Source organism: Poecilia reticulata, chromosome 3, assembly GCF_904066995.2.
Source record: "Poecilia reticulata chromosome 3, P_reticulata-male-v2, whole genome shotgun sequence".
Taxonomy (NCBI): Eukaryota; Metazoa; Chordata; class Actinopteri; order Cyprinodontiformes; family Poeciliidae; genus Poecilia; species Poecilia reticulata.
Genome location: NC_088832.1, coordinates 9306911 through 9321104, shown reverse-complemented (window position 1 = coordinate 9321104; position 14194 = coordinate 9306911). Strand labels below are relative to the sequence as shown.

Below are 14194 nucleotides of genomic sequence, written 5' to 3'. Positions count from 1 at the left end.
TTTTAAAAATGCCTACACCAAACAAAATCCATGTGCACTGGATGCCATTTTAAGCAAAACTTCTGTAGGTTAGTCAGCAGCTTCTAAAATGAAAAGTCATGACTCAACCAGTGAGGATTACCTTCTTCTGGATTTCAGGCTGTTCAACTCTTCTTCCAGATTCTGGGTCCTTGATTTCCAAATGAAAGTACCTTCATCTGAACTTTGAGCCACTGAGACTACCCAGTCCTTGTTCCTTAAATCTAGAAACTGGTTCAGGTTTCCACTCAACAGCTACAGCCAATACTCCAGAGAGGTTTGATGGTTCTTGAAGTCAGCGACTCTTGAATCTCAAGCTCTTGAAATGGACAAGACTGCAGTTGTCCTGGTTGCTTAATAAAAAGTTCACTTTGGCTACAGGACACTGCTTTAGACTGAATTAATAAACTTAAGTCTGAATTAATAAACTTAAGTATTTTGTAACATTACATTTCTAGAATGTATTAATATTGCAAGTCAAAGTTGAAATGCATGAACACAAATCTTTCACATGCACCTACAGCTATGGCAAAACATTGAATTCACTTGAAAAAGGATCAAAATCTGAAAAACACCAAGTACAAAGTCTTAGGTTATTAAAAAAAAAGCCATTTTCCATTTGAGGCAGGCTCAAATGGAAAATATGACATTTTAGAATTTGTGTCAGATGGGGTAAAGTTACCATCTTAGTTTCTCTATGCTCTAGTTTTTAGACAATTATAGCATAGCTTCCTGAAAAAATAAAATAATTTGCTGACAATTTTATAAAATCAAGAAAAACTGCAAGTATTAAAAACCCAGACAAATCAGCAATGCTTAAACACCTTTATTGTGCCCAATCTGAACATACTCCACAACTGTTAAGTAGCAGCAAACTTGGCAGACCACAATGAGGTAGACTTTCAAAACTCTAAAAAGCAGCTGGGCTAAAGGACAACAAGCTCAGCATGACAAACCTAATGGATAAAGGAAAGACGCATCGTCTTTGGCACACGGCTTATGCATTTTTGTCCAACTGGAACAGGAAGGCAAAATGGAATAAGAAAGCTAGGGATCATTTATCAGGGAGGGGGGGTCTACTCAAGCTCTGGATAGATAGTTTATCAGCTTAGTGGAAGTTCTTACATTCAACAGGAAACAAGCAGCTGTTCGAACATAAAGCATGTCCCCCGCTGATGTACAAAAGTGATTAAAAACCACTGCCACCTCTCCACACGTGTAAATTAAAAAGTGCAAAAGAAAAACAAAAAACTTTATACAAATCAAATTATTCACTCCAGTTCAACTGGATCCATCAAGTGTTCTAAAAGTGATGGCTCACAAGTTGAGATGTATCCAGTAGTACTGATTCACATTTAATAACTGGATCAACAAAGCAAGTTAAAGTAGTACATCCAACGTTTTGTGCCCATTCAGCTGAAATTTGGGAGGGCAAATTAAAAAAAACCAAAAGGAAAAAAATTGAAACTGTATGTGGGAAAAAAAAATAAAAGGGGAGGGTTTTCCCTTAAACAGCCACCTGGTAGAATTGTTCAAAAATTTTCATGTCATGACTTAAAACCGTTTGTGTACAAATTAGTAAAAAACTGCGTAAAAATGTCTGAAATGCGACTGGTTAAATGAAGCCCAACATTCAACTCCCAAAAAGTAAGAAACACCAGCTGGCTTGCACAGGAAAACAGACGCCAACCGGGCCAAGGGGAGGGAAGAGGGGAGGAAAATAAAAATTTAAAGGCACTGTATGGCATTTGCCAATGAATGGCAATGAGACTGCGTGATTGCTCTTCACTATGCAATACATGAAAACAAAAAAAAACAAAAAAATTGCCATTTTCATCCAGTTCTTAACCTTAGGCTGACTAACATCTGTGGCCACGCGTCGGAGAAAATGCTTTAAAGCGTGACGGGCCCCTTGTCTACTCCCAACAAGGTCACTGTGCATAGTGCCACTGTGAACAGCAAAAATGGAGCAAGTGCAAAAGTGAACATTTCCTACAGTGATATCCCCAGTGCCTGGTGGAATGCCTTGGTGCCCTCTGACCGAGGGACGTCCGGCACACGTGCTCTCCTCGGCGGGCGGCTTACAACCCGCCGAGGGGGTGCTCTTTCTCAGACTTCCTCAGAGTGTCGGGACTCCGGGTTTAGCTGGAATCTCGGTTCTTCTGGTTGCGCATGAGAGGCCGGTGGTTGCTCAAGATGTCCATGGAGTGCTGCCAGTGCCAGCAGGAGCGGCAGTAGTACTTGAAGCAGGCCTAGGGGAGAGATGGCCGACAGGAAATGAGAACTACGGCTGAAACTATCGTTCTAGTTATTGATCAAATAACCAAAGACTATAAAAGCAAAGTTTTTCCATTTATGCCTTTATTTTTAATACCGTCTGAATTGTTTATTTGCATCTTTTAATGCATTTCTAATTAACATTTTATATTCTAAAATGCAATAACAGTATTCCTTTAGTTTTATAGCAGAGATGCATCTCCAGCTAAAAAAAAAAACAAAAATATGCAAGAAGCTCAGGCCTTGCTGCTTGACCAACACATTGTAAGATTAATCAGATTATCTTTTGATTAACTGAATAATTGGACAGCAAAAGGTGCTTAATGGGTTTTTTTTGTTAATCATTTGAACCAGGTGAAGCCAAAACTGCCCGTTTAGTTTTTGGTAGAACATCTTCACAGGCAAAGTTGTTGTTTTTTTTTTTATCTTAGAGCAACAATTAAGGCAAAACGATTCTTACAGTTTGCATTTGGGAACATACTTTCTGATTTTTTTTTTTTTGAGTCTACCTACACCAGTTAAGCGATTACCAAATTAGTTGACAATCATTTCAATAATTGACTCATTATGATCAACATCACAGCCATAATGAGAACATGTAAAAAGGTATATTGTGCAAACCACCCTGGCATCATTCTGTAACCAGAAGTCACTTTATAAAGTCAGCAGGACTTTTCTGTCAGAACAATCTGACCAATCATGTTTGTTCTATTTTAATGTGGCCATAGATCTATGGCTGCATTTCTTTCAGTGGTTTTACTGGAACAAAAGCCAGTAAGCAACAGGACGTTTGTTGGACCAAAACATTCTCCCCACCCCTACAAAGGTTTGGATTACTAAAACCTAAGATCAAAAATCTTGAACATTCCTTGAACACAATATTGATGTGGCAAAAAATGAAAAGGAGTTTGACATCTGTGGTTTAAAGGGCAGGTTGTGATATTAAGTCGTTAAAACAAGAACTTCTTGAAGTATTGATCATCTTTTTACATCAATAATACCGTTTTGATTTGATTTATAAAAACATAAAGGAACAACTATTTAATGAGCCACAAAAACAGTTATGATGGGCTGAATTTGGCCCACTGGCCTCGAGTTTGACATGTTCTTCAAACCATTGTTAGGAGAGATGCATGAAGAAAGTTGTGCTGGGTATTTTCCACTGACCTGGTCTCTGCAGAAGAAAGGCCCAGGTTGACGAAGGCAAACTTGACACATGGAGTCTTCCAGGTAGGGGTCGATCTGAACCTGAAGGAAGATTCACAACTTAAAACCCTAAAACTGTATTAACCAAACTGCTAAAATTCTCTTTTTAATGAGGAATTTAATTCTCTTAAAAAGACACCCTTACCTTTTTTGTAAACTTTGGCGTTTTAATCTCCACAAAAGCTGCGCACACGGCTTTCAGATAGCTGCGCTGGTTGTTGAAGGTGACACGTCCAGAGCCTGCACACACCGGCCTGGACATGAATCCTCAAGAAACCCTTTCAGAGCAACTATTCTAGATGGCAGCTGCCGTTACCTATGGGATACTTGTGCTTGTCCGTGTCGATGCCGGCATACATGACGCCCCCGAACAGGTCGTTCATGATGCTGGCCAGCGCCTCGGCGTTAAGCATGCCGTGCAGAGCGCCGACAAACACCGTCTTACTGGGGTCCAGGCGCTGGGCGGGACAGCGCACGTAGTTGCTGTCAGAGATCACCCAGGGGATCACCTGCACCTGGAGCAGGAAAGGACAGGTCAGCGGTCAAGCTACAGAGTTGGGATATAAACATTCCAGTGAAAACTGAGAAGAAAATAAACTAAATTAAGTAGCTTGGTAGAAACGCAACTTCTTTGTTGATTCAACATCATCATCAGTGGGGTTGTATCTTTAATTGCGATGTTTATTACAACCCATTTTAAAATAATGCAGTGCGTTTTCACTGCGAAAATAAAACCTTACCAAGTATTTTTGGTTCAGTTTCTAGTGCAAATATCTTCAGATACTTGAAATAAGACAATAACTAAATTATAAGTAACCTTTCAGCAAGAGATTATTTTAAGTCCAATGTCTTCATTGATGAAAAGTCAAAGTTCCAGTGGCACATTGTCACTTGGAAAAAGTTAAAAAAAAAAAAAGTTGATTTGCCAATGGTGCTAGTACTTTATAAAACTTTTGCCATGTTAATCCCCAAGAGTGAGGAAAATGTGGGTCAAATGTCATCAGTAAATGTTGTACAGGCTTACATCATCTGCTGTAAATTGATGAGGTATCTTTGCGTTTACCAGTTGAAATCTGATTGAACAGTAGAATCTGTGGAAACTGCAGGAAACCAGCTGTTCTCACCTTGCAAGTAAGCTGAACACTTTGTTTCTAAATAAGACTTTGGGTCATTTAGAAACAGCATTGATTATTTTGAAGTTGTGCTCAGAAGTAAAGACTAATTCACTCCTCCAAGCATTCCTGAATGGAACTGCTGCAGAACACTAATTGGAAACAGCTTTTGTTACAGAGCAGAGACACTAATTGATACTTCTCACAATTTAACTACATAGACCAAGCATTGCCGACTTTAAATAAGCCTTTGAGTTCTTATTTAGCCATTGTAAATTGTGTATTTTGTAATGTTTAGACTTTTTTGGACAAATTTCAAGTGTTCGCACCAGGACATATTCAGCCTTACAGCAATAAATTCTTACACCGAACATCTGATTGTACATAGTGTTGGAAGTTTAGGGAGCATCATAATGTTGAAGTGCGTTACTGCTGCAATAAATTTTTTTTTCCTTATTTCTCATCATTCTCAACAGTTTATATTCACAGTGGCTCAGAAAACCAACCAAATCACTTGAATACTTTCAAAACAAACGGCTTCGAGCCAAAGAAAAAGGCATTGAGAAGTTTTGATAAGAGTTCCACAGTTTCCTGTCAGAGGAAGGAAAATAAATTAAAATCCACATGGCCTTGCTTGAAAAGCTAAAAAATGAATGCAGTTTGAAGTGGCACAAACATGGAGGTTTTCTACAGAAGAACTTGTGATGCCACTTTGTTTCGGTGTAGTTGATGCTGGTTGTTTACAGTTTTACTAGACAGCGATGTGAAATCAGAACATTACAAAGCCAATGTTTGATGCTGGAGCAGATTCCACAGGTTAGCAAGACGTAAACCCGTCACAGTCCAGCTTTGCGACAATGCCAGCTCCTACTCACGTCTTTGCATCGCATTCTGCGGCTGGACATCTTGAAGTAATACTCCCGACTGTCCTCTGGGTGGAAGGGATCCTGGGAGCACGCCTGGAGCAGCGCCCTCACAGACTTCTCGTTTTCAAACACCAGGTAAACGTAGCCTGAGGGCATTGAAAAAAATAAATAACGGCCAACACTTGCTAGCATCTTCAGTGAAATTCAACCACAAGACTCCTTTCCCTATTTTACAAAACTTCAAAATTTGCTCAGTTTAAAGTGACACTGCACGTTTTGGTCTGAAGCTCTGACTTGAAGCTACATTTCTGACAAATTTGTTCTGAACATTCTTTTATAAAAGCAAAAACATGTTCTTTGCTTTGACTCCCATCAATATCAGAGCAAAATACATGAACACGATTTAGCATATTTTATCTAAACACTGAAGCATGTCTAAAATCTGGAGTTCATGCAAATCTCCAATTTTTCTAAAAATTCAGATAAAAACCCTGAAAACAATTTCTTACATTGGAATATTAGGGTCACCGAGTCTCGTGACTTTAATTTTCATTGTTAAGAAAATTAAAGTCACAAGAAGTTGTGCAAGAATCTACATGAAATACGAGAAAGTTATGACTATTGTGTAAATAGTCATGTATTATGTCGTCTACATTTTTATTAATTCTTAATACTACATTGTTGTTTCCACTCTAACCAGACCTTTGCATCACATAGCGATCTTGAAACCCAGAAAGAAAAGGTAACAGAAAATAAAATTACAATATGTGCAAACAAAGGCAGTCAGTTGAAAGAATTTCCACCATCTTTACCACTATACCGGCTAAAATGCATCCGTTTTTCCATTTTGATACAGTTTTAGAAACAAATTAGCTCCCCACATTCTGCCCATCTCTATGCCTAGAGTCACCATGTAGGAGTGCCGTAACCAGATAAATTCCCAGCATGCAGTGTGCTCACCACACGTGTCCACCCTAAAACCAGGAGGGAAAATGGAAATTAGCCTACCAGCTCACAGTTACCTTTAGCCACATTACCTTTAGGAGGGCAGCGGGGATGCTTTCCATCCTTACCTGGCCACTCCACAGTCAGAGGGCCATACCCACTGAAGGTGTTGATCAGGCCAGCTGGACACAAGCAGCAATAGAGAAGCCATGTTTTAATCTGGTTGAATATCAGGGTTTGAACACTTTTCAAGCATCGTAAAGGCAAGTCTTTAAAGTTTTCTCACTTTGGAAATAAAAACGCATATTACCCAAGAAAGACTGTTTCAGTTTACTATTAAATGTTTTCTATTGCCATTACTGCAGGGATATGGTAATGTCTGACTGGTCTGAGAACAAAACACTAATTTCACCAAATCCCCCTATTTCAATAACATCGTTTTAAAATACAAGAACCTCTATTTTAATTACATTATTGGCTCCGAGTTAAATATTCATTACACTAAAACAATGTAAATACAGCGCCAAGATAAATGACCTTCCTGCTCAAACTAAATGCTTAAACACAATTCAGTTGAGACTAGATGTTTTACTCAAAACTTTTACCTCACCGTCTGAACTTAAGACCAAATTTACATCAGTTAGAAACATCAAAATTATTTCCATTTTCTAAAATGCGTCATCTTGCCAAGAGCACAGATTTGTTTTGTAGGTGTGTGAAAATATCTGGTTGCCACTGTAAATAATTCAAACATTGAATTGCACTTCATTACAAAACTGTGCAGTTTAAATAATTTTAAAGTACTTAAAGAAATCAAGCACTTTCCAAACCTTGAAAACATCCAAGCATTTTTCAAGGACTCCAAGCTCCCATAAGAACCATGAAATATTTAATTACTTCAGGTTTAATCTCCATATCGAAACATGTATGAAGAAAAATTAAAGTGGCTGAATTTCTAACATTTCACATTACATTTTATTTCATCTGCATTTCTGTCGAGCTGGTCCAAGTATTTCCTCCGAGTTCTAGCCCACTGAAGGAGCTGAACAGAAATTTTCCATTTTGCAAATACAAAATGTTACTAGTTCATGTTGAGACGAACCTTCGGTGATGTCCCAGGGCACGCCACCAAGAAAGACCTTGCAGGAGTAAATGGGATCCTTGTTGTTTCTGGGAGGCAGCTGACCGCTCCAAGTGAATGTGGCCTCATTCACAGCTAATGCATGCAAAAAAAAAAAAAAAAAAAAAAAAAGTTAAACACAGTCTTGTCCAATCTTTAATAGAGCTTTGAGACAAACGAGCAGCGTACCTGCAGCCTGCCTGTGCAGACGGGCTTCCCTCTCGATGCTGAACGCGTCGTCCGATTGGTCGAGCATGTCCGAGCCGGGCCATGGGGAGCCGGAGCGCCAGCGGCGGGAGATGGTGGAGGAGGCGGGGCTGGCGCTGGGCGGAGGAGTCAGAGGGGAGCTCGTGTCCTGGGGGTCCAGGCGCGAGCCCAGCCGCAGCAGGTCCTTCTGCATGTTGGACGTCACGTAAGGCAGTGGAGGGGAGATCCGCAAATTAGACTGAAGAGGAAGACGTGGCCAGATTATTTCCGGTAGAGACGGAGCGGAGTATCAGTCTAGATTATTTTTACCATGACTCCATCTGGAAGGCTCTGGTTAAACAGAACCATATCAGGTGTTTAAACCAGGCTGTAAATGCGCAAAATGTGAATTATTGTTAAAACGCAAAAGCAAAACGTGCTGTGAAAAAAAATGCAGATATCCATTTTAAGTCAAAGGCGTTAAATTGTGCACCCCCTCACTTGTACAGTCACCTTGATTAAAGCCTGAAACAAAAGAAAAATAATCAGACTCTGATCAATGACCCTTAGTCTATAAAAGCCTGAATGTGGAGGCTTCGGGAACATTTGAAGAACTTTTCAATTATGCACTTAATTATATTTCCAGTTTTATCCCGTTACCAAAGCCAGAAAAAAATATCCTCAAGTATTGGACAGTTTAAGCCTGAAAGCTGTGAGGTGAAGTATTGCATTAACTTTACTGATCCAGAGATTAACAAAAAATCTCTAGAGTCTAACAAGTAAATTGTTCAGGTAAATAAAAAGCTCATTAACCCAATAGATGTGGCAATTTTAAGAAAAAAAAATCACTTGTAGTGGACTTTGATTACTCTGCAAAAGTCAAATTGCTGCCAAGTGTTTTTTTAAAGAAGCTCAGATGAAGAGGTCCCCTGTGTGCAATCAGAGCAATTCTTCCAGTGCTTTGTCTGCAATTATTCTGCCAATATGTCAAAGACTGAAGTCAAACCTCTGCTCTTCAATGAGGAAGGACAACCGCTCTGCTGAGCACAAAGTGGAAGAAAATTCTAATGTACTCCGATGCAAAAACCAAGTAAAATTAGGTCTAAGCTGTAGGATGAGTTCTTTTAAAATATGAAGCAACTGAGAGAACGATTTGCCAGCAACATTCAGACAAATCTACTCATCAGCATCAGCTAATGTTATTTGTTAAGCCAAATCCTTCATGAACATGCATTTCAGGAAAACCCAGCTCCATTCTAGGGTGGAAAACGAAACAATTTAAAGTGGAAACAATAGTTTGAGTAAAGAGAAAATGTGCTTTACCAGCATGTCACAGAGGTGATCTGATCCAGAGCTGAACCCACTGGTCTCAGAGTCTTCAGGGCTGCTGGAGCGGGAGTCCAGGAAGGAGCTGGAGTCCAGCCGGTTCGCCATCCGCGCCATGCCAGGAAACTTCTCCAGGAAGTCGGCTGTCACATTCATGGACTCATGGGGTAGATAGCCCGGCGGCTTCCCCAGGATGCTACTGAAAGGGTTGTTCAGCATGCCCAGCACTGGTGGACGAAACATTCGGGGTGTTACCAACAAAGCAGCACATGCTGAAGAAAACTGGACTAGCATGCCGACTCCACAGAGCTGTACTGATTCGTCAGCAAGCGGGCAGCATAAAGTTTCTAAAAGATGCATCTTTCTTCCCTGTATTTTGCAACTGAATAAAGAAAAAAAAGGCAGATGTGCTGAATTCACAGTTCAATGTTGATTTAGAAGAACAGAAAACCTGCAGTGAAATGGAGCCAGCACCAATGTACCTACAAAGTATCAGATAAGCCAGCTGGCTTCTACCTACAGCTAGGCAGCAAGCTGATTTTTAATAAATCTAATTCCATTTTAGGGAAAAAAAATAAATAAAATTAAAAGCTTCTTTTCACCAATTTACCACTTGGCTTTCCAGAGTGATATTAACCCACTCAAGAACTGCCATCTTGTTTGACAAGTTTTAAAGTTCCTAGTCATTTTCACTTTGAATTCAAGTCAACTCACAGAAGGAATTATTGGAATAAAAGTCAGTCATTTGTAGTTTAAGGAAAAAAAGTGAGGGAAATCAAATTTGGTGCAAGAAGAAATTTTAACAAAATTAAAGTTTTTATTTTAAAGCCATATTCCCAGTCCTACTCAAAGCATGATGAAGCATCTCCAAATATTTTTGAGATCTGAAATCCAGAAGCAAAAAATGCTAAACTTTTCCCCCTCCTAGTAGCAGGCCGGTTCAGCCACCTCTTCCAAACCAGTTCGCCGACTTCCTTCCTGTAACAAGGTTTGCTGTAATAGTGACTGAGTTTCAATCATTGCTGCAGGCCCCGATTAAGCACCTATAAACAGGGTCAAGTGGGTTTGATTGGGCATGGTCAATAATAAGGCTATGGAGGGGGGAAAAAAAGGTGTCACAACAAATTATGGATAATCAGTAGTTTTTCTCCCCAGCATTGTGCAGGTCCAATACAGCTTCTAATCAAAGAAAATTTTTTTTTTAAACTTGGCCAACATTTAACAGCCAACTGTAGCAACATTAGTGAGGTTATCAAAACGAAAGCGTGTTTTTGTAGCCTGTTTGCTTGCTACAGACGCAGCAAAGCAAAACTGCCACATCATCCTTAGCAATGCCACAGCTTGCTCCCACACAGAACTATCACAAGTATTAAATGTACAGAAAACAACCTGAATGTTGAAAAATGAAAACGAGAGTCTCAACTCTGGTGACTCTGGTTGTGAATCCTAGATACACTCCGCTTTGCCACTTACTGGAGGAAGAGCTGCTCTGAACCTGGGAAGAGGGAGAATGCAAGTCGGCCTCTGGGCTGCTCCAGGGTCTGTCCCAGCCGGACAGACGGAGTGACTGGAGCCCGAGGCCCAGGTCCGTGACATCCGACAGGCCCCGGGGTAAAGGGATGTCCTGGGAGTTGGGTATGCTGCCGCAGTTGGGAAAAAGCATCCTCCTGCCGCCCACAGCAGCCAGCTCCGATTCTTTATTGCCGGTTACCAAAACCAAAGAAGAGACAGACAGAGAGAGAAGCGTTAGCAAAAAAATAAAAATAATAAAAACAGCAGATGAGGACAGAGCAAGGTCCGTCTTTTTCCCCTGTGAAGAGAAAGTGAGAAACAATAAAACTTCCCTCATAATCATCATCATCGTCGTCGTCACATCTCCCCTTACACTGGCTGACGGCGGAGCTAACCTGCTGCCTCTGTGCCTGGTGCGACTGCCATGCATCTCTGTCCGCATCACTGACCCACCTAGCAGCATGTGACATGGCTGCTGATGCACTCGCACACCCCTTCTAATGACATCAGCTTCGCCCTCCTTTGCCGCCCCTGCTTTAACCGTGTAATGACAAAATTCCAGTCGAAGCCATCGGTTTGTAGATGGAAGTCCTCCCCCACCCTTTCCGCCCCCCCGCTTCAGAGTGAGGAGGGCGACAGCTGCCACCGTTCCTGCCGCTGCTTACTTGGTCTAGTCTGATTTCCTGAGAGAGGCAGAAGGGGAGGGAGGGAGGAAGGGAATGACTCAGCAAACTTTTAGCTCAAAAGTACCTCGCATTCTGAGATGCACAGGGATTTTATTAAACAAGCAATCTGTATTTTGTGAATTTTCCATAAAAAAAAAAACTAAACAGAAGCACATTTGCAAAAGGCTTGTTGCATCAGAAGCAGCTGACTGATCAGATGAGGTCTGTGCAGACATGCGCTGCGAACTCCCACCCTTCCCTTCCCCTCCCTCTCCTCTCCTGGAAGGCTTCCAGCTTCCCATTTACTCCCCCTGATTCAGCAACGCCGAGCTCCCCGAGGCTCGGGCCCCGAGCCAAAGGCACGAGTTGTGCTCTCCTTTTTGCACCAGGATCAAATTTACTTTAAAAAAAAACACACAAAAAAAACACTGAAAGTTGCAACATTTGACCTTTTGAGCTTCATCATAAAAAAAAAGGAGTAATAATGCATCAAGTGCAGATGCAAAATTAGCAACTTAATTTAAGATAGATGCTACAGTGAGCTTATTGCTTGGCAAAAATATTACTCCCAGGGCCAAGACTGCTGCATTGCTGCAGATCAGTGATTCAGCATGAATCAGCTCTTGGCAACCGAATGATGAGGTGAACAAGTTTCTCTGCTTAAATGTCCAAGTGAAATTCCATCAGCCCTTGCTGAACCCAAAATTTAAATGTTTAAATTTAGCAATTTACACCAAGTGTCAGTTTCTTCTTTTTTCTTTAACTCTACAAAAATTTAAAAAAAAAAAAAAAAAAAAAAAATCAATACCAATCCAGGCTTCCCAAATCCATTTTGTTTCTGAAATTCATGCATTTTGTTGGATTGCAATTATTACCCTTTACGCTTTAAAATGTTATGTGTAAATACAATGAACTCAGCTTTACGGCATACAGATATACATTGTATTTTGCCTCCATACCAGGTTAAACTGTGGCTGAAATGAACCCACTATGAAATAAAGTAGAATTTCATATTTGAGAGCCTTCAGAAAAGTTGCATTTTAAAAACAGTACAAAAGCTATGCTGTCTTTCTAGTAATTTTAGAGTTATGCAACAGAATGGCACAAATGACAGATTGGGAAATTAAGAAATATTGATATTATGTTTGAGTTAGACTCTTGGACTTCTTTTAGTAGATTTTTCATGGTGTGAAACCACAACATTTTTCAATTTTATTCAACATAAATAAATTTATAAGCAATTTGCATTTGCTTGATCTCCTGTATTTACAGCAGCTTGCCTAAGAAGTTAGTTGCAGAAGTCAGTCATTATTAATATTAAGTTGCATGAGCTGGAACTTGATACAACTAGTGTTTTAAATGCTATTTAAACATTGCACATTAAAATACACTTTGATATTAAGACCTAAAAAACATTTATGGTATCCTAATTTGTCATTTATAAAGCAAAATGGAGGAGGAGGGTTTCAGTTTGAACTCGTATTGAATAGGGGAGAATCATTTTGTTTGCCAATCACCAATAAAAGTCTGTCAACAGAAAATCGGTGAACTCCAAGCTCTAGTCGATTGCCATTTCTACTCGAGTGCAATGCTTCATTTCCGGGTTGTTTTTGCACAAACACGTAAAAAGCCAAACACACAAAAACACTTTTTGAGTGAAGCGTGTCTTTACCACAGAGCAGGTCTGGTTTGTGCTTGGTGCTGTTGGGTGTGGTGCACACGCCGGTGAAGTCCAGAGCGTTGCCCAGCATGGTGTTCATCCTGCGGAAGATGTCTGCGTTGCTGCAGGTGGACAGAGCTGGGGAGTCGGTGTCCGGGCTCTCAGGCCTGCGGGAATCGTTTCTCTGTGTGAAGAAGCAGCAAAAAGAAGGAGGAACATGGGGGAAATTAGCCCCGAATCTGCACCAAATGCTATGTTTGTGTTTCAGTTTGAAAAAAACGTAAGTTTCTATTCAGAAGTCGTGCTTGGTTCCATTAGAAGACCCGCCACAGGTTGACATGGCGCACAAAAAGTCAACTTCAACGTGGCCTTCGTTTGAAGCCGCTTCAGTTTCGTTTTTTGACTCACCAGGGAAAAAGCCATGATGTGGACAGACAGCCTAAAAGAAATGTCACAATAACGACCCCGGCCTGCAGCAAAAGGTCATTTTTATGAAGTATGCTAGCAGCTAATTAGTCTTAATCTGCTGAACGTGTGCAGGACGAATGAGTGGGCCTCGAGGGCCTCCGTCTGTTCACGTGCTCAACATCAAAGAGCTCACCGCAAAATACAACAACATAGCACGCGGTCACATAGAATATGATGACATGGGAACGAAGACAAAATAATCTATTTTATTTTCATTTGGCATTAATCGTACATAAACCCATAAAAACAATACTTAATTAGTCAATTCTCCTAACTCCAGAATCAGAATCACATCTATCTATCTATCTATCTATCTATCTATCTATCTATCTATCTATCTATCTATCTATCTATCTATCTATCATATTTTTTTCCATTTCTGTATTAATTTAATTGGTTAGAGTTCAAGATTTTCAATTCAGTTTCACAAAATTCGATTATTGCACAATACCAATAAAGATTTTTTTATTATTATTAAAAAAATCTAATAACTCAGGAGTTCACAAGACATTGATTGTGGCTGTTGTGTTTCTGAAGCCTCTGTACAAAGAAATACAAATTCTAAATATCAAAGTGCTTAATAATATTCAAAACGTCGTCAAATAGAATCTAGCACAGTGCAAAAAGTTGTAAATGTCACTTTTTGTCCATACTTTACATCCAAACAGGCTTTTCCTGGTTAATACAGATTTCTAGTTTTCTTAAAAATCTGAATCATGACTTTAACATATTCAGACTTTTTACTTTAAAGACCATGACAAGAAAAAAACTGTGCAGCTGGTCCACTGACAGTAGTTGTAGTTATGAATCCAAAAGAGTAAATAACAGGATTT

At 40.0% G+C, this 14194-nt stretch overlaps 1 protein-coding gene across 5 annotated transcripts; it reads right to left on the bottom strand.

Moving 5' to 3' along the window:
• Nucleotides 1–829: 829 nt before the first annotated feature.
• On the bottom strand, nucleotides 830–13498 carry LOC103462146 (cytoplasmic polyadenylation element-binding protein 1). 5 transcript variants are annotated; one of them, XM_008404735.3, is made up of 12 exons: nucleotides 13302–13498; nucleotides 12906–13077; nucleotides 10530–10751; nucleotides 9054–9283; nucleotides 7734–7938; nucleotides 7527–7640; nucleotides 6502–6606; nucleotides 5489–5625; nucleotides 3818–4016; nucleotides 3647–3741; nucleotides 3463–3543; nucleotides 830–2270 (listed from the first exon to the last, which is right to left on the bottom strand). In XM_008404735.3, the coding sequence occupies exons 1-12, from the start codon at nucleotides 13314–13316 to the stop codon at nucleotides 2160–2162; spliced, it is 1686 nt and encodes a 561-aa protein (XP_008402957.1). In that variant the 5' UTR covers nucleotides 13317–13498; the 3' UTR covers nucleotides 830–2159. The 5 variants fall into 5 exon arrangements, with proteins under 5 accessions (XP_008402957.1, XP_081461143.1, XP_008402955.1 ...); XM_081605017.1 differs by having other exon boundaries at nucleotides 7734–7989; nucleotides 10530–10773; nucleotides 12916–13077; XM_008404733.3 differs by having other exon boundaries at nucleotides 7734–7989; nucleotides 13302–13495.
• Between the last annotated feature and the right edge of the window lie 696 nt (nucleotides 13499–14194).